This window comes from Poecilia reticulata, chromosome 9 (genome assembly GCF_904066995.2).
Source record: "Poecilia reticulata chromosome 9, P_reticulata-male-v2, whole genome shotgun sequence".
NCBI lineage: Eukaryota > Metazoa > Chordata > Actinopteri > Cyprinodontiformes > Poeciliidae > Poecilia > Poecilia reticulata.
The window spans coordinates 25,509,087-25,535,269 of record NC_088838.1 but is presented as its reverse complement, the minus strand read 5'-3'; the positions used below and the strand labels follow the sequence as shown (position 1 = coordinate 25,535,269).

General features: G+C 37.3%; 1 protein-coding gene across 1 annotated transcript; it reads right to left on the bottom strand.

Annotated features, from left to right (window-relative positions):
• Positions 1-316: 316 nt before the first annotated feature.
• Positions 317-25,450, bottom strand: si:dkey-178e17.1 (tricarboxylate transport protein B, mitochondrial). The gene is made up of 9 exons (XM_008418128.3): positions 24,953-25,450; positions 12,164-12,271; positions 11,019-11,118; positions 5,940-6,078; positions 5,563-5,647; positions 5,311-5,415; positions 4,304-4,419; positions 4,108-4,181; positions 317-2,505 (listed from the first exon to the last, which is right to left on the bottom strand). Exons 1-9 carry the CDS (start codon positions 25,062-25,064, stop codon positions 2,391-2,393), a joined length of 954 nt encoding a protein of 317 aa, XP_008416350.1. The 5' UTR covers positions 25,065-25,450; the 3' UTR covers positions 317-2,390.
• Positions 25,451-26,183: the final 733 nt, after the last annotated feature.

The window sequence follows — 26,183 nt, the reverse complement described above, 5'->3', positions numbered from 1 at the left end:
GAGAGAGTGATGATGATGAGATTTCTTAATATTAAGACTGCGAAAGAGTGCATTACCAGTTAGGTATGATTGTGTGTGCGGCTGTGTTTGGGAATTGAGATGGACTTGAGCTACAGCGCCCTCTAGTGTGTTGTATTAAATTTGCAGCTTGAACTTTATTTCTGTCAGCACTCATTTAGTCTTCACACACTAGTTAATTAAATTATTTTCTTAAGGCCAGTGAGCCAGGATATATTCTCTGTGCCCTTGTAATAAGAAAAATCATACAGTACCAGCTTGAAAGATTACAAGAAAGGATTTAAATACAGACATTAAGTACTGACAAAAAAGTGGGCATTTATTGCACAAACATCATTTTAGTCACCCTCACAGCCTAAACACACCTAGACACTTCTGGTACACACTGATATAGTCTCAGAATCACGTTTTGTTTTAAACATTTGGCCACGCAGAATACAACCGCTTTGTCAGGAAAAGCAGGAAAATAAAGATTTACTTTCATAAATAATGAAATTAGGCTTCAATTTTACTACGATCATTACAGTTACACCAGTTAGGACTGTTTGCACATCACAAGTAAAGCAAACCACATACACCTCAGCTTTAAGACCAAGTTAAACATGTAAACACCGATGGATACCTCAGACAAAGCTTTCACCATCAAACACAGCAGCATAAAGGCACATGAGTGAGAAGAACCTGAATGCATTAAAAGTGAACTGCTCAGGGTTTAAATGAATCAAACTTTTCCTCAAAGCAAACAAAACAATCTCTTGTGATTCTTCTGCTTAGTTTTACAAACGTCTAAGAAAAGTAAAGAGGTGAGACTGCAAGTGGACGTTTCCAAGGAAGATGGTTATCTTATGGCACTGATGTATGGAGCTTATTTTATATTTAATTGTCCAACTGTTTGCATTTTATACGTTTCTAATTTTTATTTTTGTTATTTTTGTTTGCTTGTCTTGTCTTTTATGACTTGAAAGAGGTCTTGATCTAAATGGGCTTTAATCTGGTTAAATAAATGTTTAATTAAAAGAAACAGAGTTAATATCTGTTTGAAACTGTAAGGAAATAACTATTATTGTCACCCTCAGTAAAAATGTTGACAAAAAGCCTCAGAAACAGAAAGGTGTTCACCCAGCACTCTCTGTCACAGTTTTTTTTTAAATATATTAATAAATAATCTAAAAAGTAATAATTATTGCTTGATTCTTAATCTTACTGGTTAATCTAGTGGAATGTTCTATTGTTTTTCCAATTTTCAAGAGTAACTAAGAAAAATGGGTCTCTGTCACTACATTTACACCCCAGGGAAATATAAATAATAATTCCAAACTAGAACGTTTTATTAATCAGATTTTAAAAGTAAAACATAAATCAAATAAACACTTCAGTTTCAATTTAATGAAGGGTTGCATTATTTAAAAAAAGTGATATGAGATTATTTATTCACATATTGTGAGACAAAAGATAAGTCATTTGATGATTTTCTTCACATTTTTTCCTGGGTTGCCATAATTCGGATGGTTTAGGGAGCTGTAACTACTGCAGGTATTACAATTATTTTAGAAAATGACTGGATTGGGATGATTCAGGTAATTCACAGTGAAACCCAACAGGTAAAATAATCTCATAAACATCTTAACAGCATTTAATAACAGAAATGCATGACATATTTAATACATGTGGCACCTTTAACAGCAAATGGTCTTGATTAAATTCAACATTCAGCTCTTTATAAATATGTTTTAATATTCAAATAAAAAGATCAACTTTGATATTTTATCTGAAATTATTTGAGTCATATTTTTTTTACTGTGAATAAACCATTTGATTTTTGGCACAGATTTAATATACATTATATTATGGAGAGATACTTTTAAAAACATATTTTATGTTACACTGTATAAAAATAATTGGCATACTCTAAGTGTAAAATAAGTGTAAATAACTGAATTATTGTCATAAACATCATTAAAATAGATTTAGATGGACAGATTGTAATTTCATTATGATGAAAATGAAGCAAATGCATTAACAAAGATGTTAAAAATAAATCTTAATGCCAAAAACACGGCTTTTTCACAGTGATTTAACTAATTTTGTAATCTTTCTAAACTATAAAAGACCATTTTTCTTTACTTTGTGAGGAAGGAGTCTCGGTGTGAAGTATAAGAGCTCTGCTTCACCTCCAGCTGTTCAGATGTAAGCATCCATTCTGGCTTTTCTTTACTTCGGAGCCTCTGATTTTCTGTAAATGACTTAGAGGTCTGCACATAACACAGATCTACGTTCAGCTATTCACCCCAATCTGTTCACAGCTGGTTTAATGATACAGAGGAGATCTGGAAAACCTAGATCTGTGCCAGCATTCCTGCACAACCAGCGGCTCAGTCCGTCTTCCAGACAGTGTTCAGGGCCTTCACAACCTCCTCATAGATGATGAAAACAATGGCTACATCCAGACACACACGGCCGAGCCGGGGAATGGTCCCTTTGTAAAAGCTAAGGGCATAAAAAGGCAGAAAGAAGCAAAATTACACTTTTTATTCATTCACATTTATCTTAATTTTTAGTTTTGTTGGTGCTAATCTAGAATATCCTGAAAACACACATTTCACTTTACATCAGAGGTTAATGTAACTTGAAATATAATAAAACTAACTTAAAGGTAACGTTTCAGCAAGAGAAGCTTGTTTGAAGTCATGTTTATTTTAAAAATTCCTAGTTCCACTGATAGATTTTTTTCCACTTATGACAAGAATTTTTTTCCATGCAATAAGTGAAATAATCTGCCAGTGGAACTAGTACTTTTCTATTAATATTAAATAATTGTTGATCTAAAACAAGCTCTTAGATTTTACTGAACAGTTTCTTCTAAATTTGTTTAAAGTGAACTAAGATATTCGCAACAAAAAATGGACAAAACATACTTGGTAATATTTTGGGTTTTTGCTGTGTAGGTAATTTTAAATTAAAGCCAGTAGTTGTTCTTATGCTGCTGTAGAAGCAGAACTTATAAACCAAATGAGGTAAAAAACCAAAACTGCTAACCAGAACCCAGCCAGGTTCACCGTAAGGTCAACCTGGGCACATGAACAGGGGCCCTTTGCACAAAGGAGCCCTTTGTGTTGACGGCGTCTTTGTGATGGTAGAAAGAATATAAAATGAAAGCTCAGAATATTTGTCCAATCAGGTTAAAAGAGGAGCCGTTTCACAATAATTACATTTGACGTTGACCTATTACTGGCTAACCAAGTGTTAACTAGTGATTAAAATTGTGAACTAGATTTGATAATGTTTAAGACAAGTGAGCAGAATAAAGTGAATTATTTTCAGACTTAGGATCTTCTTATTTTTGTCGCTGTTTATCATGAAGATACGAACACATTTCTTTTATAATAAGCCTTCGATATCTTTTTCCATACTAAATAATATTCCACAGTGACTGTGGTGAAATGAAAGCTCTGGGTCTTCCTTCCATTATTACAGGCTGCAGCTCCTATTGTATTAAACTTTAACTTGCCTGTAACAGGAGCTGCACTGATGGGTAATAACACATTTTCAACTCTTTTTTTACTACTGAATAAATGTATATTTTCTTCAAAAATAAAATAAAATCAGTGAAAGAATATGCTGCAAGAAGACAAATGATTTGGAAGATTGTTATTTTCCTCAGGTAAATAAGCCAGAGGTGCTTTAAAGTGGCATGAGACCTAGCAGAGGAGTCACATTATGACAGGTCAGAGTTGGATTAAGAGCTAATAATCAGCTCTAAACGACAGAATTATTAGAGTGGTGTTGCTTTGTTTTTAAATTATTTTGTTTCGCACAGTTTCTTTGTGACATGTACATTTATTAGATTTATCTGTAGACTGTGCAAACCTTGGGATGATTGTGTCATCAGAGCTGCAAGTTGAAATGTGCCTTTGAATGACTAAAATCTAAGAACTCAACCCACTGGATAGTCAGATAAATTTGGGTTTTGATGTAAACTTATGATAAATCCACATGTAATGGTTTGCCATGGTTTAGTGAGTTTGAGTGCCAAAAGCTAAAAGTAAACATAATAATCGTTATAAAACCAACAGATGACCGATTACTCACGCTGCCAGGCCTTCATGTTTGAGGATCTTCAAAGCGCAGTCCAGCGTGCTTTTATATTTATGAGCTTCCAGACCCTTCAAAGACGACAGCAGGATTACATCTAATAAGTACGATTTGTAACAGTTTTCCAAATTTAAACTGCACCAGAAGCAAAAAGCAGAGATCCTCTCCCCAGTGTGTTGCAGCCACTATGTACCTGCATCCTTGTCTTGATGACGTCTAAGGGCGTGTTTCCAAATACACTGGCTGCCCCGGCTGTTGCCCCGAACACTCCAGTAATGATGGGATTAATAGTTTTGTTTTGGTCATCACCTAGTGGCAGAAAAAGTGAGATATCATTCAGTGAACACTTGTCTAATATCCAGACAATATACTGGTATAAGATTCTGAGCTGTGATGTTTATGTAGTACTTAAGCTTTAAATTAACATTAACACATTTGAAGAATTTAATGTATCCATACCGAATGAAGTTTCCTATTTTTTGTTACATTAAAACCACAAATGTCAATGTATTTATGTATAATTTTATCCTTTCAAATCAACAATCTTAAAAGTGTGGTGTGCATTTGTGTTCTGCCATCAAATAAATACTTTGCAATATTCGCTGTAATTATAGCAAAAAATGTTTTTGCTATAATTGCACCTCTAGAAACAAATCTTAGATGTTCAAACTCTGTCAGGTTTAATGAAGACCATCTGTGAACACTTATTCTCAAACTATTCAACTTTATTCAGGTTTGAATTTCTAGCATTAAATATGAATTGATCTAAACTGGTGGAGTTCAGTCAGTCCTCAAAGGCCAGCATCCTGAAGGATTTAGAGATTTTCTTGGCTCACCTGTGGATATTATTTTATAACCTAAACCTGCTCTAGATGTTTCCACAGCCTTATAGTTGGCCTATCTGCTGCATTCCTTGGTCTTCATGATGCTGTTTGCTCACTCTAATTTGCTCACAAATTAGAGTGAAGGTGGCCGACTACAAATATGTGCACATGGACTGTATTTTAAACCTCTGAAAACTATTTATAATTGTCTCTCCACTTCAAAATAATGCACTTTTTGTGTTGATTTCACATTAAATAAAACACAATGAAGACATTTAAGGCCGTTAATATTTTTGCAAGAATCTGAATTCCTCCTGCAGATGTTAGCTTTACAAATGAAATTAAACAAACACAAACAGTGTTTGCGCACACTAACCTTTGTACCAGTTCTTTAAAGACGTCATTACAAAGAAGCGAATAGCCTGGTTGGAGCCTTGTTTGAGGACCGTCGCGGTCAAACCCTGATATGTCCCTCTTAGTCCTGTTCAGACAGAAAGGCAGAGGTCAACATCGCTCCGCTGTCCTCAGTTAATCAAAGTCAACAACACAGGTAACATCAACAGTGATTATTAAGCTGCTATACGCCGAGTGTCCAGCAGAGGTCACAAATATTCAACACTTTCTTTACCTTGTGACCTGACGATCTCTCTCACTCCGTGGAAGAAGCCCTTGTACTGGGGTTTGGCCGACGTCTGGTCATGAATGAATTTAACCTTGGGAGATAACAAAGGGGACACACAGGACAGAAAATATTACTTTACAGAGAAAACACACGCTTGAATGAATGTTTTGTCTATTTCACAGACGAGGACACTATAAAAACGTTTCAGTAAAATTTGAGCTGGGGAGAATTCAATACTTTTGATATTCTTTAGTTGCCTCCCAACAGATTAATTGAGTAAAAACTCACACAGTAAACCTACTGTTCATGTAACCAATTATTAGACGTCTTCAGCAAACAAATCAGCCCAGTCAATAAACCATAAACCACTTTCTAATTAATACCTTAACGGTTTCCATGGGACAGACCACCAGCACGGCCTCCATGACGCCCGCACCGAGCCCGCAGAGCAGGCCGCGGGTGCTGTCCAGTCGGCCGTTCTCATCCTTCGCCTGGTTACTGAGGAACTCAAACATGCCGAACCTGACAGAGAAACAGCATAAAATGTTAAATTAGAAGTTCACCGGCAAAATGAAGTCCTCCTTTTCCTTTGATTCCAGAAAGAGGCTGTGCATGACGACGGTAGATTCATACAGATTATTTTAAGATGAGTTATGTTAAAATATAGATATTTACAAGGAAAACAACTACACTGAATGACTCTTTTTATCTTATATTGTATTATATTGTGTATGTTTCCAAGCTGTGGGAATCTGAGAGAAAGAGATGAGATGAAACATTTTAAATCTTCACTGTTGCACGTAAATCAGGATGAGCAAAGAGAAATTATCAAGATGAAGATGGTCTGGGTGTCGTATGTGGTCATGTGGTTCAGCACTGCACAATATCATCTGGTTACATCATTTCAGGTTAATCTCTGCTGCTCTTACGTGCTGAAGGATGCATCATGCTTTTTGGACACAGTGCTCAGCATAAATTTAGGTCTAAGGCTAGCAATACATCAGAAATCTGATTTGGCTGTCTAGTTTTAAATAATAATGTAACAGATGCATATAAATATTCCAAAAATAGAAACAAAAATAAGTCGATCTTATCATTTTTGTCAGACTAGGTATGTGTTGACTTTAGTCCTGCTTCATGTACTGTAGCTTACAGGAGACCTGAAGGTTTTCAAATTAAAAGCTGGTGGTCAGTCTGACTTTTCAATAGTTGAATAAAACAAAAGAAAACAAAAAACACCAACAGATTTTTCATCTAGCTAGACGTAAACTGTCTGCGTGCTTCACCAAGAGATTCTCCATATTTATGTGTAAAACATGCAGTGGCCTCAGAACTGCGTCTGCTCTTTGGCCTCTGGCCCATCGATTTAATTAAACTTTTCCTATTGTACTTTTATGACCACTTTCAATACTGGCTTTCTTCCAGTATTCCCGCAGATGTCGCCATGGTTACGCCTGTTTGTCTCCCATGCTGACCGGTGGGACACCTTGGGCATCACTGCACACCAGGAGCTAAACTGGCCCAACACTTGATTCCAACTCATATTTCTAGAGATGACAATATGCTGAAAGGGCAAAACGCGTTGAAGGGTTTTGCTTTATTGTGCTGGTTGCTGTGTCTTCATTAAAGACGCCCCAATAAACCACAGCAGTTCTGCAAACACCGAGCGACCAGCAGCAGCTGCCACTGAGGCCATTCCAAACAGATAGGTGCGGTTCCTGCATCCATGCAATCAGTGAACGTCGTGCCAGCGAGTCCGTTACGAGAAAGGTTATTTATAGATGGAAATTGAATTGTGGTGACAGCAGGACGCTGCCTGGTAGGCTTCCTGAAAGGGGAGTGGCAGGCCGGGCCTTAATAAATGCGATGTTTTCCTCTGTCTGCTTGGATCGTTCACCTGCCATCGTCTTTGCTCCAGCAAAATGAATTTCTCTTTGCTGGGCTCATGTAAGCCCAATTTTATTCTCCATCTGCCTTTCTGCTGCAGTAGGTTTCTCCGCTCATTATGGCTCCACATCTGTTCGTCACGGATTCAGACGGCTTTGAGAGGCAGGTTTTCTGCCGTCAGAATTTCTCTCTTTATGCACACTGACGAATAAATATAAACAGCTTCTTAGCATTGAAATAAATTGACCACATGTCCACTAAAAGCTTGCTGTGACTCCACAGGGTGGCAGAACCCTTATTAACTACCTCCGTGAATCAAACGTTGTTCATTAAAGGCTGCCAGGGAGAAATATGTCGGTGTCAGGCCTGCTCTTCTGCCAATTTACTCTGCTCAGCCGTTTAACATGTGGACTACACTTTATGGTTAAAATGTGACACATCTTTTGGCCGACACCCACAGTCAGAGATGAGTCAGCCCACAGCAGAGACAGAGCTGTCCAATCTTCATTAAAGGGTCTTCCTACAAGGTCAGTGCTTGTGTAAGAAGAGCAGGTGAAGGATGAAAACATTGCAGTGGAGGGAATGAGCCACGAATGAAAGAAGAGTATCGATACGAACGGGGGGTTAATAGGAGGGAAAAGCGAGTGGCTCGATTGGACGTCCATCTTGAACCTCCCTGGCAATCTTCCATGATGATACAGAGCTAATCAGCTAATGGGATGGAGGAGGAGAGCTGGGGAGGCAAAGGGAGCGAAACAGAGGAGGATAAGAGAATAAGATAAAAATAGAAAGTCAGATCTAGTTGTGGTTAAAGGAAAACTGCCAATGCTGTCCATTAATCAAAGGCTTTGCCTGCACTGTAAAACATTTGAGCCACCTTCAGTTGTGTCGACCATCTTCTACTCTTCAAGTGAAACAAGTGTAGTGAGTTTAGATATTTAACCTAAGCTTTTTATTAACTTTGTCAAACCTCCAAGAGCTGAATAAACCAGAGGTTTTAGGTTAGCACTTAAAAAAACTGAAAGATGAAAAAGACAGGAGTCTTTAGCTGGGAAATGCAGCTAAGCATTTCCCAGAATGCTTAGCTGCATGTTTTTGTATCCTGACATTGATTTGACTCTTGTGTTATTAAGGCAAATGTTCATGTTTATGTCTTGTTCAAATTAAATATCTTTGAGCTGAATTCATTTTGATGTTTCATAAAATTCATGAGCAAATCTGAAATTTTGTTCATGCAATTTGAAACAAGAATTGAAATTATTCTAAAGTAAAATAAGTAGTTATTTTTACTTGATATTGTGAGTAAAATAATAGATAAATGTTTGCTCTTTAATGAGGTGAGGGCAGTTTTCTCTTGCATATTGTTAAATAGCTACTTGGTTTAAATTGCAGCATTAAGATAAAACTCACAATTCAAGATTAATGAACTTAAAAAACAATGTTTAGACAATTTCACTGTTGTTAAATCAACTTCAGAAACTTTAATTTCTGAGTTAAAACTAAAACAAATTTCTTGTTGACATTTTCAAGGCAGCATGAGGACTTTCATTTCCAAGTTAAACCACCTTTAAATGTTTTACAGTGTGTTTTACTCTTTAAGTTTCACTTATGTTCATTTGGCTTTAGGTCTAAATTGGTCTGAAGTAAGGGAGTACTTCCAGAACAGTGAAGACGAATGTCATGTTTTGGACTCTGTGTTGTATTTCAAACTGCAGCAGCACAAATTAAATACATAATGATCATCTGAATCATCAACTAATGAGCCAACAGAAAAGATGCACAGTACTTTTTCAAAGTTGCTGCATGCACTCTATGAAATTAGTCAGGTTGTCTGTCGACTAAAATACTCCTTGAAAAAATGTTGGAGGACACATTTAGACGGACATTTGGTTGAATAAATCTGCACATTTTGTGCTGTACCAGTTTTATTTCTATGTACTTAAATCACATAACTATATAGAACAATGTAATCTGAATACTGTTAGTATTTCATATTTATATATATCCTTCATATTACATTATTACAATTTAAAAAATGTATATCAAAAAGTTTTTACTGTTTATTTCCTCTTTGATCTGATTATTTTTGTCATCACATTAGTAAATAAATCAAAACTAATAAGAGCTTAGTTTTGTTTGTTTTTGTCATGCTACACTTACATTTCCTACTTTCTTGCGCAAGTCTTAACCTACATCTAATTTATTAAAATGCAATAAATGGAATAGTTTACTATATAAAAATAAAAACAGCTCAGTTGCTGCTAAGATTTTTTTTATTATTATTAAAATTAGTTAACTTTTTTTACATTATGTGGCCCCTCTCCTGTATCTGCTTGGAATCGAGGGTGAAACTGAAACTGGATGGACGATGGACAGAAAAACAATGAACATCCAACTTGATTTGTTTTCTGAGAGAAAAATTTCCTTCAAGTTGACAAAAACACAGCAAGCTCCCTCTGGAAATGATGCTGAAAGCTGACAGACACATGTGAATATACACACACCCAAACACACACACCCCCTCCCTCCTAATACACACAAACACACAAATACACAAACACACCAGAGTTTCCATCTCTAGAGCCCCATTGAGACCCTGTCTGAGTTTGAATGGCATCTTTGCTTCGCCTGACTGGGCCTGTCTCTTTATCATACAGACTCGCGCTACCCTCCAGCACACACACACGCACACATACGCACCTTCGCGCACACACACTAACAGTGAAAGAATGAGAGAAACCGAATGAAAAAATGAAACAAAAAAGCAACAACAATAGCAGCAGGCTTTGGTTTGTGACGTATGTGTGTGTGTGTGTGTGTGTGTGCGTGTGCGTGTGCGTGTGTGTGTGTGTGTGTGTGTGTGTGTGTGCGTGTGTGCGTGTGTGCGTGTGTGCGTGTGTGTGTGTGTGTGTGTGTGTGTGTGTGTGTGTGCGTGTGCGTGTGCGTGTGTGTGTGTGTGTGTGTGTGTACGTCACTGCTTGCACAAGAGGTACAGCGTGCACATTTGTCTGTAGATAAATGTCAGTGGTGGGAAAAAAATAACATAATTACTGTATACTGAGTGCTAGTGTGGCATTTGTGCAAAGCCTTGTGGGTAATGGGCTGGAATAATTGGACTGCGTGAGTGAGAAGTTTCAGCTGGAAAACAATCACAGCTTAACTGGTTTTGTTTTAATCAGCATATGTTCACCTTGTGAATTTAAACTTAGGGTTTTATATATAATTATGGTATTATAAATGCAAATTTTAAAACAGATAAAGATAATGATAAACACGTGAAGATACATAGAGATTACATGTTGAAACAAGTCCATAGAGTTAGAAGGTTCAAGGTTTTGTTCTTTTGTGTCCAATTAGCAAAAGAAAAGGATATTTTATTCAATGTATAAAAAACTATACAGAGAAACCAGATTTACACACCAAATAGAGTCTTTTCTGATTTTACTGACCTAAGAATTGTATGAAAAATGACTTTAAAACAACAGGCATTCTCTAGTTTGTAAGGCAAACTCTTTTAAAGTTAATTAAGCATTAGCCTTCTCAATATATTTGTTATTGTTCATTGTTTCACTCACCTGACTGCAGATTTGGGTATGGATCCATACAGCAATGAGCTGAGTCCTCTGTAAAGTCCTTTAACACCGTGACTCTGCACCGTCTGCTTCACACAATCACCTGGAAAGAAACAGACATTCAGTAAATTAAGAAATTAAAGCAGCTTCCTACTTATCGTTCTTATTCATAGGAACCAGCTTGAGCTGTAGCACAGAAAGCTACTGCAGGAAGCTAGTACAGCTGCTTACATCCGATTTAGTTTTATAAAATCCATGGGAAGGCATCACTCATTTGAGAATGAATGAGATAAGATATTTGGGATCAGTTAAGTTGGACTGATTTATGGATCCATGCTGAGTACATTTGGAGATTTTAGTGAGTCTACAAGTTTGAAGCAAAGTAACGTAAAGATAAAATCAAATCTACATTGTCAGTGCTGCTATAATGACAATGAACAAAGACAAAAAATGTCTAAAAAGACATTTCTGATGTAATTTTATTGACTCTACAGCACACATTGAAGAGCCGCGCTTTTGTGTCTCCAAAATCTCATCAATTTTGTTAACATGTTTCTCTTCTGGTCTCTCAGCTCCAAGTTTAGAATACAGATCAATTTGCCCATAGACATCAGTTCTGCTGCAAATCTGATTTCCAAAACTGAGGGAGCACATTTTTATGACCTGTATTTTAATTTTGCCTCCTGGCATCCAAGGAGCCATTTTTATGGTCAGATTATTGCTTGTTGCCAGGTAGCAACCTTTCTACTGGATAATTATTGTTCTCAGCTGTTTTCACTGATTAGGTTTCTTTAAAATTGTCAATTAAAAACAACCACATGAAAGTCAGCGTTAGCACAAATCATTTTTATCCAATGAAACCAAAAGTTTTCCCTTCAACACCAATCCAGAAATCAGTGTGGTTTCACAAAACCAACAAGCAAGAAAAGCAACAGCTGTCTGGAGCGCTAATTAGCGTCGTCTCCAATCCTCAGAGTCCCAGCAGACATCAGCAGATCCTGGCTGTGTTTGCGTGCGTGTGAGCACTGGGCTCTTCGTAGCCACATAAACAAGCCCAGTGACGGCTCCCCAGAAACGATGATGCACCTGAAGATGACGGGTAATTAGATAATAAGCGCCAGAGAAAGGAAGTAAGACGGGCTGGATACCTATTCCTCTGTATTTCGGTGGGTTGGCCTTCTCGTCCAGCTGTAGCTGCGTTTTCACGTACTCTGTGGGGAAAGTGATGCAGATCTCTATGCCACCGGCGATTCCACCTGGGAATAAAGAGAGACAGAGTAAAAGCTGCACTGAGCACAAATACAGACAATTAGCCTAAAACTGAAAATAAAAGTGTTGCTGTTTCCTGCTTAAGCTCGTCATAATAAGCAATTAAACAATTACTTGTACAATAAAATGACTTCAGTAATTTCCATTCTAATGATAAATTTTTTTTGAAAGCCAGTTTTGTCTACAGGGGCATCATAATCCATTGTATTCATGGTTTTAGTTGTAAGTGGTTTTTATTTAAATTTTATTTATTGTTCTTTGTTGTTATGTTTGATTTTGTTTATTTAAAATATCTTCCGGTTTCAGTATAACCTGTTAAAATAAAGTTTATTGGTCTTTAAGAGGGGGCTGCACAGTGGCGCAGTTAGTAGAGCTGTTGCCTTGCAGCAAGAAGGCCCTGGGTTCGACCCCCAGCCTGGGGTCCCCCCGCATGGAGCCTGCACGCCCCCCCTGTGCGTGCGCGGGCTCCCTCCGGGTACCCCGGTTTCCCCCCACAGTCCAAAGACATGACTGTCAGGTTAATTGGCCTCTCCAAATTGCCCCTAGGTGTGAGTGTGTGTGTGCATGGTTGTGTGTCCTGTGTGTCTCTGTGTTGCCCTACGACAGACTGGCGACCTGTCCAGGGTGTATCCTGCCCCTCGCCCGAAACGTCAGCTGGAGACAGGCACCAGCAACCCTCCCGACCCCACCAAGGGACAAGGGTGCAAGAAAATGGATGGATGGATGGTCTTTAAGAGGGTAAACTTGCACTATTATGCCATTAGTCACTTTTTACAAAAAAAATTGTTTTTTATATAAATCATCTTAAAAAGATAACTTTAGCCATTATTTTGTGAAGGTGACAATATATTACTTAAAATGGTCTGAAAGAAAACATCATTTTCATTTATCACAATAATTACTGGGCCAATTTATCGGCTAGCAAAAATTTGTGATTGTGGCTTTAAAAAGAAAATATCATCCATTTAACTTTTTCACATGTGCTCCCTGACAACCAGTTGAAAGTATTGCAGCAGGATTGATTGACCAACACAAGCTGATGTGTAATTGTGAATGAATACTTTTCTGTCTGGATCTTTTTCCTCGCATGTTGGATGCTACCTTAACCAAGCATTACTCAGCTCCCCCTATGAATTACGTCGTGGATCATTACAGTGATGCCACAAATAGCTTTTAGTCCATAAACATTAAAGGCTCCGCTGCAGAGGGAGAAAGAGTAATGAGGTCGCCGAGGATAAATCATCTTCCTGCGGTGGCTCAACTGGACCAAAAGAATAAGAAGAAAAGTCATATGAGGACCATAAAGCTGGCTGGGAAAAATAGGAGATAAAATAAATGTGTGTAGCAGCAGCGAGATCCAGTCAGAAACCAGCCACAGCAGAGATGAGTCACAAAGGAAGGAGGGACGGAGAGACAAGGTTGGTATTAATTAAATTATCCACTCAGCCAGTGGGGAGGGTTTCCATTACCCAGGCCAAGACCCTCCATTAAGTCAATGACAGGAACAAAAATGCACACTGTGAGAGAAACACACACTTATTGTCTCCTTGAACATCATGCACAACAACTGTACCGTTAGATGTTTTAAAGCTGTTTTAAATAATCAAAATGTTATCTTTTAATCAACTAATATGTAAACCTGACCAGTCCGGAGTTTGCTACGTCATGACTGCATTAAAATATGAGTTTAAATTCAACTCCAAGCTAAGCACTCAACCTGTGTCTCTCAGTCTTTTATTGCTTTATTTAAATTCTGGACAGATGTGTCAGGCTGCATGATTGATAGAATAATGAGTCGGAGTAAATTTAGGACCAATCAGAGCTCAGACTACTGTGTGTTGTGAATGAGAATCTAAAATCACTACAAGATTACAACAGAATAGTTTCTCAAGCTTACAAATCACTTTTAATCCGTCTCAGCTTTGAATGGAGCAGAAAATGAATGAATTACAAGATTTTTCACATTTATGTATCAAAGCATATCTTACTAACCTTTAATTTTTTTAAAATTTACCTCTAAAAGTGGAAACAACAACCGAGTTGTTGTTGGTTCATGACCTTCTGCTCCCCATCTCAGACCTTTTGACTCGTGTATCTCTACTACTGACGCAGAAAACCCTGATTACTCTGACAGATCGTTTTTGGTGGCGTCTCCTCGTCCCAAACATTTCCTCCTACACAGCAAATACTCTCCATATTTCCCGTTTGTTATCTTCTCTGGCCGAAAAGTGTGGCAGCGACAGAAAAAATGAGTGGACCAACTCCGAGGCGGCAACACACGCAAACACATGATCAATCCTCATCAGATGTGCAGCATCTGTAATGCAGCTTGTCCGTCTTCCTGTTCATTTTGCAGCCGCCATTCAGCACAGATTCACACACACACACATATCCACACACACACGTTTACAGGTGACAGCCTAAATGAGTCCAGTGTATCTGCCAAACGTGGGTTACACAAGAAAAAATGGCCATTAATCTTTATCTGCAGACTCGCTTCCCACTCCTAATAAATTCTCCATTTTCTTTCCTTCAGCAGCATCTTCCCTCACCTCTCCTCTTCCTCAGGTTTCCCAACACAATGCCTTGAAATCAATACATCAACACAAACCTTTGACACTTGCTATTACAGAAGAAAGAAATTGCAACTCCAATGTAGAGAAATCCAGAGGGGGTGGAAAATATTACAGCATCTCAGACAAATCTGCTTTAACAGACACTTTTAAAGCTGAAATATCCACAGACTGAGTGGATTTTACATCAATCTGACACACTGTTGGAGCTGCTGGGCTGTATGGAGGTAATGCTGTCACTCTCTGACCAGACAGACAAAATTAACAACTTAATCAACAGCCTTACCTTTCACATCTGGGCCTGGGCTCATGCTACGGACACACGCTGCCAAACGCACGTGAAAAACTATATAAAATGTTTTAATGAGCACAGAGCGTCTAATTTTAAAATCAGATCCATTAATTCTCTTGTTGTTTTTTAAAGCAATAAAAACTGTTAGTGGTGAGAATTTATCAGTGGAGAATGAATCGTGCCTTCTGCAGTCATTAAAAAAAAACAAAGTTAAAAACAGAAAAAAGAAAAATCATACGAAAGCAGCTTTAGTTTTGTTTATACCAACATTTTCCAGGTACAAAACAATCCATCTGTGCCTTTTTTTAACTTAAAAAAGTTAAAAAAAACTTTTTTAACTTTTTTATTGAACCGGACCGGTTCAATAACCAGTCCGGTTATTGAACCGGACTGGTCCAGTTATTGAACCAGTCCGGTTCAATAACCGGACTGGCCTAGTATCAGGAAATGTGATAAAAAAGTGATAAAGTGATAAAGTAACTCCAATAAATGAGGCAAGATATGAAACTAATTTATACACCACAGAATAAAAACAACCATTGTCGCCTAAAAGTGTTTCACAGGATAGGAAATTTAATAATCCATAACAAATAACAGTAATAGAGGACAGAAAACAATGATCAGAACCACAATTAATTTTAAACATGGTGTAATTTAAAGTCTGAAAAATAATCCAAAGTTAAATCAACTTGCAATATGTTTTATATTTTTATAGATATTTGTCATAATTTATCCAAAGTACTTGTCTCCCAATAGAAACCAGGAGGGCCTGTTGTCTCTCACAGAAATATTGAGACAATATTGAAACATTAATATTATAACATGGTTTCATTATTGAAAATAATATATACTGCTCAAAAAAATAAAGGGAACACTTCAGTGTTCACTTAAATGTAAAAGTGTTCCCTTTATTTTTTTGAGTGTATTTAATTACATTGAGATAAGGGGAATAATAAAAAAAGTTTTCACTTCTTGCAACTCCTTTTCAAACAAAAAATTAGTGGCAAATAAATTACTTTGTTCTTGGTTAGGCGTGTTTTCTGTACCTTACTGAGTTTTTTTTTATTATCATTGTTTTTAAAAACCTGTTTGAGAATAAAGAAATCAAATCAGATCAAATCAAATAGGATAGTTAGATAAACAGACATGAAGCAGTTGGTTAAAGGGAAGAACCACTTGATGGTACAAAAATGGAGGTTCAAATTAGCAAACTTCTGCTATTTCATTTTAAATCACCATTCAAAAATAATCTCAACAGAAACATAAACAAATATATGACAAGTTAGAAGCCAGTTCTTTTCAGAACAGAGTTAGAAGCAAAGCAAAGTTGAGCCAACATGTGAGCAGCTGACAGGGAGGATCGGCCCTGAAATCCTGCCCTCCCTGATGCTGAACATCACTAATGAGCCTCGGACACATCTGTCCCGCTATCAACTTTCCCTTTTCATCGGGATGTAATGACAGAGCATCGAACAGAAGTCAAGCTCCAAATCCTTCAATATTTATTTTTCTGTGCAGCATGGCAGAAAACCCTAAACCATAAACCCACATGAAAAAGAAAAGACTAAAAACTGGTCTGTTTGTAGGTTTGCAGATATGCGAAGCGTCAGTTTTTCAGGAGAATTGAATATTAATCCTGATCATCTTTTATCTCATAAAAATCTCCAGAGGGAGGAACACAGCAGCTGAGGTCGGAGGGAAACTTGTTACGTCCACGTCTCCAGTCCAAAGGAGCTGAGAGTGAAGCCAAAGGAATGATGCACTTCAAACATCAGGTCTCCTGTTAGCAGAACGAGAACGGCTCTGTTTGCCTTCTGCGAAGATGAAAAGAATTATTCATCTGACGCCTGGCCTTTCAGGCTCTCTCTGTCCTGAACAACACTCTCTAATTCAGCTGCTGACGCCTAATTACAGGCGGGATGTTGATTAATTTTACATGGAAACTGCTTAAACTGCTTACAGCCCTGCAGCATGGAGGAAACGGGCTGATTTACAAGAGGAGGACAGATAAAGCTCCGGTTGTTTAGACCGTCTGTGCAACTAGAGATAATGCTGCAGGGCTTTATACGGGGAAGGGATGAAACGCTGTTTTACATGAACGGTATTTATGCACCTTGGTCAGTCAGTGGTAACTCACAGACTGTTCTGGTTGCACACAGATTTTCTAGTCACGAGTTTGTAAAAACCACAAAAAAAAAAAAAAAAAAGAAACTGGCATCAAAGTTTCATCTATGAGCCGCTGTGTATTATTTTACTACTTTTAATGTCTTATTTTGTTGCTGAATGTAGTGATCACTATATTTTGTATTTTGATGATTAAAGGTTTGCCAAATTACTCCAAAACACTCTTGATGAAAAAAAACTACATTTTTATCTTTACTTTCAAACCATTTTAAAAATACTGCTTTCTGAACATTTAGTTGTTCCACAAAGTGACATTTGTGTTAAAACAAATAATTGGAATATTTACCTTTTTCCTGCAGAGGGGATTTTTGGATGAAATTAACTGTGCAGGTCTGCTCTCATCTACCATTTCTTTTTTGGCACTTCTGCATGAAAGGTGATGTCTGATTACAAAGATTATTCATCTTGATTGAAATTTTTGTCATCAATATTTACTGAAGCATGTAAATCATTATAGGATCATTTTCCTGTAAACAAGGATAAAAACAAAGCTTTTACTTTGCTATTTTAACCTCAGTGTTCATGACACATGAGACTGACCACACATCTGATTGTGGTTAAATTGTCTCATTCTCCCAATAAAATAAAATAAAAAAAACATTTGTACAGGCTTCTATCAAATCTCTGTTACGACAAAGAGCCAGTTTGTCTGAGCACTAAAGCACCACACTCATCAATTTGATTAAATTACCTAAACTATGTCTAACCCACTCCTTTTTCACTCAAGAAAATGATCTATGTGGCATTTTTCTACCGAGACAGCTTTCCCCCACAGGACTGTGAGCTGCAGACGACAAAGAAAATAGGATTTGTCACCTTTAAAAGATTGTTGATGGAAACCATTTTTCAAATCTAAAGTATTACTTTCTTAACAGGGGAAGGTAATAACTCGGAATTGAATTCCCTTCTGTGGTTATTTAGGTTTCAGGGTGAAACAAATATTTATATATTTGCCATCAGTCATCAAGTTTCACAACGTTAATTTAATCCTGGTGAAGTGAGTTTCTAAAGCTTTGCAGATTTATGTTACTTGTTGAAAAAAACGATGGATAAATGCAGATCTGTTCAGGCTAATTCTATGCTTTGAGTAACGTCCTGCTTTATTATTTATTTTACAATATATTTAGAATTCCTAATTGCACTTTCTGAGCCTTTTACAATGAGGTTTATTGTAGTTTGTTTTACATGTTTGACTGAGGTAGCCGACCTATTGTTTCTGTCTCTTTCAGTTTCTTTATTATTTATTTTACTTTGGCTGTTCTACTCCTAATTCCTCTGAGTGAACTTATTAAAGTTTAGCTGTTTTTACATGTTTGACCAAACTTGTGTAGCTATTGGAGTGTCTAAGTGTCCTTTGCTGTTATCAATTGATTTTGCACTACATTCATGTTTAAAAAAACAAAAAGAAACGTTTTTAAGTCAATTCAGGATTCTTTTTCTCTATCGGATTGGTATCAGGCGACACTAAACAGATATCGGTATCGGAGCATTGCCAGATGAAAGTACGGAAAACTGTTGATTATTGCTCGGTATGGTGGAAGAAAGTCATGCTGTGGGCCTGACACTGAAAAACTCAGTGGATGATTTTTAAACACCATTTCCTTACATTAAATAAATAAATCTGCTCAGCTTATGTGGTGATTTTTCTGGATGTTTCAATCCAAAACCTCAGCAACTGCAGTAAAATATAAATTCATCCAAGGCTTTTGTCTCAACCAGGGGTCTTACTAAATGTGACCAGCACTGTATATCTGCAGGTGCATCAGACCAACATCTAGCTGACAGGCTGGAGGAGGTGAAGGGGGTTGGATGGGAGACGGCTCAGTGATTTATTAGCTCGCCTCCCGGTGCCGGTGCTCAACAAGCAGCAGGGACAGCGCAGGGGGAGTGGACTCTGCTTGAGCCGCCTGTGACGTGGGGAAACGGGTAATAAGCCAGAGTTTGACGAGCCCTCTGAGCCTGAGACGAGACAGCCACTCTGAAAACAAGACCGGCTGGCCTCAGGCTACCGAGACAGAGAGAGGAAGAGAGGGAGATCTATGAGGGGGTGGGGGGGTAGTGTGACAAAAGCATCAAATATTCCAGAAATTTGTTTTAAAATTAAAAGTCTTCCTCTCTGCAGGTGAATCTTTCATGTGAAAAGCTACAACTAGAATCCCTCAGGCTTCTCCTGGACAAAAACCATCTTTTCCCTTCCCTCTACTTCAGCCACCATCACTGGAAAGCAGAGCATCCGTCCTCCCAACCATTAACTGAGTGGCTTCTTTAATCCATTAAGGTCTGACCGTCTATCTCCACTTGCTTTGTCTTCTTAGAGCTGCAGGGAACGTACAAGTGGCTCGATTTGTCTGCAGAGAAATGCTGCCAACAAATACACACACCAGGCATGGTGGGAACTAGATTCCCTAGGATGGGAAAATACTTTTTTGTTCTGGTCGTATAAACTATCCGTCGTTTTTCCTGGGGTTGATATCTCAACCCAGTGACACACTTTTACTCCCAAACAATTGTATCTTTACAAAGAAACAGCTGCAGCGTTCCTACTGAAACAAAAAACTCAAGACCGCGACTTGTTATAATGAGTCAGTTCCCACAAGTTACTAAGTCGTGGTCACTAGAATTTTTTCTTTCTTTCTCTCATGTCACCAGACGGGCTCCGTACGAAGACAAGCTGCTGCTGTGAAACTTGACAGGCAGGCCCGACCCGACCTTAGCGGAACAGGGATCAGCACCGGGCCACAACCAGTCAGTCAGGCTGCGCAGGTCTGACGGCTGAAAGACTCTGCATGGCCAAGTTTGTCTTATTCAGCCTTAAACCTGACATCGAGGGACCATTCTGCTGCAAACAGCAGCTTTTAACACTAGAGCCCAAACATTTGCTCATCTTTTAGAACAATCAGACAATCACAAAAATATGGAGGAAAGACAAAACATGTACAGAACCCTCCATCGGTAATTTAGTAATTAATGCTCAACTTTGAAAGCTAAGAGAATCTAGAAACTAAATCCTATTGTCCTAAGCATGATTATGAAATGACATGCAGGCCAATTTTCCTCAGTCATGATTAAAAACAGGAAAGACAAGAACACATGCCATTCAAGTAGCAGCTGTGTGTTCATCAGGAAACTGCTCGTCCAAACTTGCCCAGTCAGACAAATAAATAAAAAGTGTGAAACAACTGGAGCCGTCAGACGAGGCTGGGTGACGTTGTGCTCTGAGCTGGACTGTAAAGTGGGTTGGGAGTCATCAGGTCTCCATGGCAACAAATTATTTTGAGGCATTGCTCACCCAATGATCGAGAGAAACTGCATGTTTGAAGAATAAATCTCTCTCAAGATGGTGTTTAGTTTCATAAAATAAACTAAACACCACATATGAACCATGAACACACATATGAGCTCCTCCAGTTTCCATCCTGGACTAAATATTAATGTTGGCCTCAAATGATCTGCATGTTATTAACGCAACGCTAAAACTGGATTCCAGTTTTCAGTGGTTGACCCTTTTACGGTTTTTGAAGAAGCTCTTATAAAAACTTAAAACATCTACAACTACTGGACTATCTCAGACTAAATCTTGATTTTTTTTTAAGCAGTTTTCAACTTTGGTAACTTTAGTTTGTTTCCGAAAGCAGCAGCGTAGTGACTTGTTTGGCATTTTTGACCACAGATCCAGACCCACCTGAACTTAAAGCTCCCCAACGTGGAAATGACCTTTTTCAATCCTAACCAGAATATTGATCAATTAAATCAATAAAATCATGCCAATCAGTGAGTGATGTGGAAATATAAAGCATCTGAATTCAATATAAATCTGTTAAACAGTTTTGCCATTAGACTTTTGTCATTTTAAAGGCTGAAAAAGAAAGAAAAATATCTTTAAACATATTTCCAAAGTCACTTTCCTTTTGTTGTATTTGTCCAGAACTTATTACTTTTCAAAACTGTATGTGAATGCTGTATAGATCGCTCAGGAATGCATAGTTTATTCAATGTTACATGTGACTGGAAACGGCTACATGTTGCTTTGTACTGAAAACTGCATCATCATCGCTCAACGGCCTGCAGGAGACAAACTCACCCAACAGGATTATCAGGATTTTACATCTGTGTTCAAACTCCCGAAACACTGTTAGAAAATTATTACCCTGCTGATGCTTCTGTATGTTCAGCAGGTTTTCTTTAGCAAGTTTGCAACAGTTTGAAAAACAGAAAACTAAAAGAAATAAACAATATCTAATTACCACCAATTTCTGCACACTGATGGTAAGCTGGCTGAAATAAGGCTGAGACTTGGAGGCTGTTTGGAAATATTTCTGGCCACACAAATGGTGTGAAAACTAGAAGACAAGATGTTTTACTAAATTAGTTTTGATATTTTAGACCGTCTAGTTGCAATAACTTTATATTGGCTCAAGCCCTTTTGTTTCTGGTCTAAATATTCTATATTTGTCTTAGTTTTAGGCACATGCAATGTTGTGATGATAATTATTTATTACGTTATTGGCTCAGAGGACAAGTAAACTCATAATGAGTGTGTAATAAGTCGCATTTGGAGCCAAGACGAGTTGTTTTTGTTTTCAATCAGAAGAAATTCATTCAGGAATATGAAAGATCGAGAAAGTGACGTTTGGCAGAGCACAGAGCCGAAATCAGCAAAGCGCTGCCAACCTCAGCATGAAGCCTTGATGAAGAGGCACCTCAGAGAGGTTCTTCATCAGCTGGAGCTGCTGCAGCCTGATCATCGTCATCATCACACATGGAGGTCGGCAGCAGGAGCAGGGGAGGAGCGCACTGGGCTCTGAACTGATTAATTACAGATACGACTTAAAAAAAATACAACCTGGGTGGCGCTGAATGATAACAGCTGATGGAATTAATTTATTTGATTAGCTGAAATTGCTTAGAGTTTTTTTTTTATACCACTCAATTAAACCTTTGTCTTTAAAATCAGTTCTACTGACTTTTTGATAAATATTGTAGCTATTTTAGCTACGATTTATGAATTTTAAAGATTTATTCTGAAACTGTCAAAGCAAACAAATGACTAAAACAATAAATCTAACTAAAGGTGTCGCAATAAGCAATTAGTCGCATGATAAATTGAGATGAGCTTGATAAATTGCATTTTGATTTTTTTATATTTTTTGAAGGGTAATTTTGTTTACAGAGACTTTATAATCCATTTTATATATGGTTTTGGATGTTGTGTGATTTTTATTTCCATTTTATCTTGACTTTTGTTGTCATGCTGTATTTTTGATAATTAAAACATCCCAGATTCAAGTGTTAAGTTTTCTTTACTAATTTAAATTTATCGGCCTTTGAGAAGGACATTTTTCACAATATAGCTATTATCAATATAATATTTGAAAATGATCCAAAAACAATAATATTGTCATTTATTGCAATAATTTCTGGGGAAATTTATTGTCCAGAAAAATAGGCCTAAATCCATCTGTAAAACAATAAAATATGTTAATGAGCTGCTTCATTTTTGCCAAAATTTGAATAAAAGTCCAACATGCTGAATGGAAAAAGACTTTTTGGGTGAATACAGTACACAGGAAACTTTATATTAAAACTGAGAAATAACACCTGGCATTGATGTTAAAGGCTTCTTTGCTGATTCATAAAGTTAAGGAACAAAAATTCTACGTCTGATGCGATCATGTCCTGTACATCGCTGCATCACTCTGCTGCCCTAATGGTGTTATGTAAACCTGAACAGGAGGAAGGATGAACAGAATCCCCTGCAGGTCGAACCGAGCCGGGACAGGAAAGACGGACACAGGGCGAAAGCAGCTGAGTGGTTAGTTAAAAATCTTTCAAAGAGCAACGTCTTCAATTTAGGCTGGAAAACAACTGTGACTTCTTTTCTTTTCTTTTTTTCTTTTTTTTTAAATCAGCTTATATATCTGGAAACGTTTCATCTAGCTTATGTAAGTTTGCATCACACTAACCAACAGTTGGCAACCAAAAAAATTGATTTGCGTCATAAATTGATCGTCTTGAATTTAGCAAGTACTTATAAATTCTGTTCAGACTGCAGGATCTTATTTGAGGCTTTTAGTGGTCACATAAAAAATGTAAAGCACTGCAAAGCAAAGGATGGACGTTGTCCCATTTATATTTACACATAATCTGAAAATATGGATGCATTTGAATTCAATCCCCTTTACTTTTTTACTGGTTGTACTGGAAACATCCAGTGCAACCAGTTGTTTTCAGATCTCCCCTATTACTTGTTGGTAATTTAATTTGAGTGTAAACCCAGCTGCTCTATGAAGGTCTCAGAGGTTTGTTGGAGAACATAAGTGAACAAGCAGCATCACGAAGCAACACAGCAGGAGGAAATTGAAGAGAACATAAAAGCAGAGTTAAGTTAAATATGAATATCCTTAGATTTGAACATCTAATGGGTGCTCAAAGCAGGGAATGAACATCCATAAGTATGGCACAGTTGTGAAATTACCACATCCACTCACCTGAACCAGGAGTGTAAACTTATTTTCATTTTGGTCCACATCAAGTTCAAAAAAGCTCTTTAAATGTGGCAGAAAGTATAGATAACCCCTTAAACTGTTAAAGAATATGAAATGTGTGTATATAATCTAGTACAGACAAAACTGATTTATTGATCAAATAATATTTAAAAAACACAACTATCATCTTGAGGGTGCTATTTCTAGAGAGGGCCACATGAAAACTTCTGGTGGGTCAGATTTGGCCCGCATGCCTTCAGTTTGGCATATGCGAGTTAAACTGTCAGATGCAGTGGTCAGATTATATGGAAATGTTGTGGCTCACATGCAAAACGTGGTGCATATCATCCCTGGGGTGAAACACAGTGGTGGCCGAATCATGATGTGGGAATACTTTACACCAAAGGGGGCCAGGAAAACGGAGCAAAGTGAACGAATGGAGCAATAATCTAATCCTGGATAAACATGTGGTAACAGACTTGAGACCTGGGTGGAGGTTTACCTGCAACCTTAAACATGCAGCCAGAGCTTTAGATCAAATGGTGTTAGAATGGTCCAGTCAAAGTCCAGACCCAAGTCTGTTGCAAGACTTTAAAATCTATATTCAGACACCCTCCATCTAATCTGACTGCACTTAAGCTTTTTCAGCTGTTTCATGTAGCATGTATTCCTAGACATGCCTCCAAATATCTAACTGTAGTTAAAATAACAGAAACAATATAAAATATACGCTTCTTTACGATTATTTATTCCTTAAAATCCGTTAGATTCCTTAAATTTGGTGGTTGAAACGTGTAAAATGTAAAAGTTAAAGTTTTTTTTTTTTTTAACTGTATGACGTCTTGAATTCCCCAAAAGGTCCTCACGAACAACACGTAATAAATATTAGTGACTTCTCTTGGAAATATAATTTTCTGCTTTGTTTTTACTCCGCTTTTGTAAACCAAGTTAAATTACAGGATATTCACACTGAAACACTCAGTTGTTCAACAGAGCCGGGCTTAAATCAAAGTATCTAAAATCTGTGCTCTCCTTTTCTACGACTGTAACTTTTTTCTGTAAGCTGTAAAGCCTCTGGTCTTCAAATTGTACCACCACTTCCTCCCCCCGTGCGGCAGGTCGCCGTGAACTCACCTGCCAGAATTGCTTTTCCAGGATGAGTTAGTTTCGCTCTTCCAGCCGGAGCGGCTGCCGCCAGACACCGCGGTCTGCAAAAGGGGCTGAAAAATGCGCCTTTATCCTGCATGATTAGACAGAAAAATCTAAAAAATAAAAAAATTAAAAAAAATACTTGCAAATCTAAGGATGGAGTTTTTTTCGTTTGTTTTTTTTTTTTTTTTTTTTAGACAAAGCTGATTTTTCTCCTCTATTTTTTTCTGCAAGTAAGGAAAAGCGCGCTGCCGCTGGTGCGCTCCCTGGCTGCAGGTGATCTGAGCTGCGCCCGGAGAATCCCGGATATCAGGAGTGACAGTGGGCGGATACAGTCAAGGAAGTTGGCACCGACTATTTCCAATATCTGTTGATTGTCACCATGGAAATGTCCTCGCTAGAAGGTTGTGCGTAATCCTCACCGGAAGTAACGATGGATAAATATTTAGTTTCGTGTCTTAATGAATTTCTCGGTAAGATTCATGAACTTTACACTGCAAAAAGTCCCCATTCAAAAACAAGAAAAAAAAGTACAAAAATAGGGTATAATTTTCTTAAAATAAGAAAAATTATCTGCCAACAGAACAAGAAAATTTATCTTGTCAAGATTTTCTAAAACAAGAAAAAATATCTAACCAAGATAAACCTACAATATCTTAAAATTAGTGTATTTTTACTTAAAACAAGCCAATTTTACTTATACGAGTAAGATATATTATCTTATTTTAAGAAAAATTATCTCAAGTAAAGAAAATGTTACTTGACACTGAATTTCTTGAAATAGCGTAAAATATTCTTATTTTAAGAAAAATGCTCTATGTATTAAGAAAATAAATCTCATATATTCTATTTGTATTAGTAAAATTGGCTTGTTTTAAGTACAAATACACTAATTTTAAGATATTTGTAGGTTTATCTTGGTTAGATATTTTTTCTTGTTTTAGAAAATCTTGACAAGATAAATTTTCTTGTTCTGTTGGCAGATAATTTTTCTTATTTTAAGAAAATTATACCCTATTTTTGTGCTTTTTTTTCTTGTTTTTGAAAGGGGACTTTTTGCAGTGATATACCTAAATCTAGTTTATTTTTATTGTTGCATAGGATTAAAATATATATTTCGTCATAGCTTTACTCAAGGTTCTTATGCCAAGACAAAAATCTACAAATTGATCCTGTGAATACTGGAACAAGAGATGTTATTGGCTTGCTGAAATGA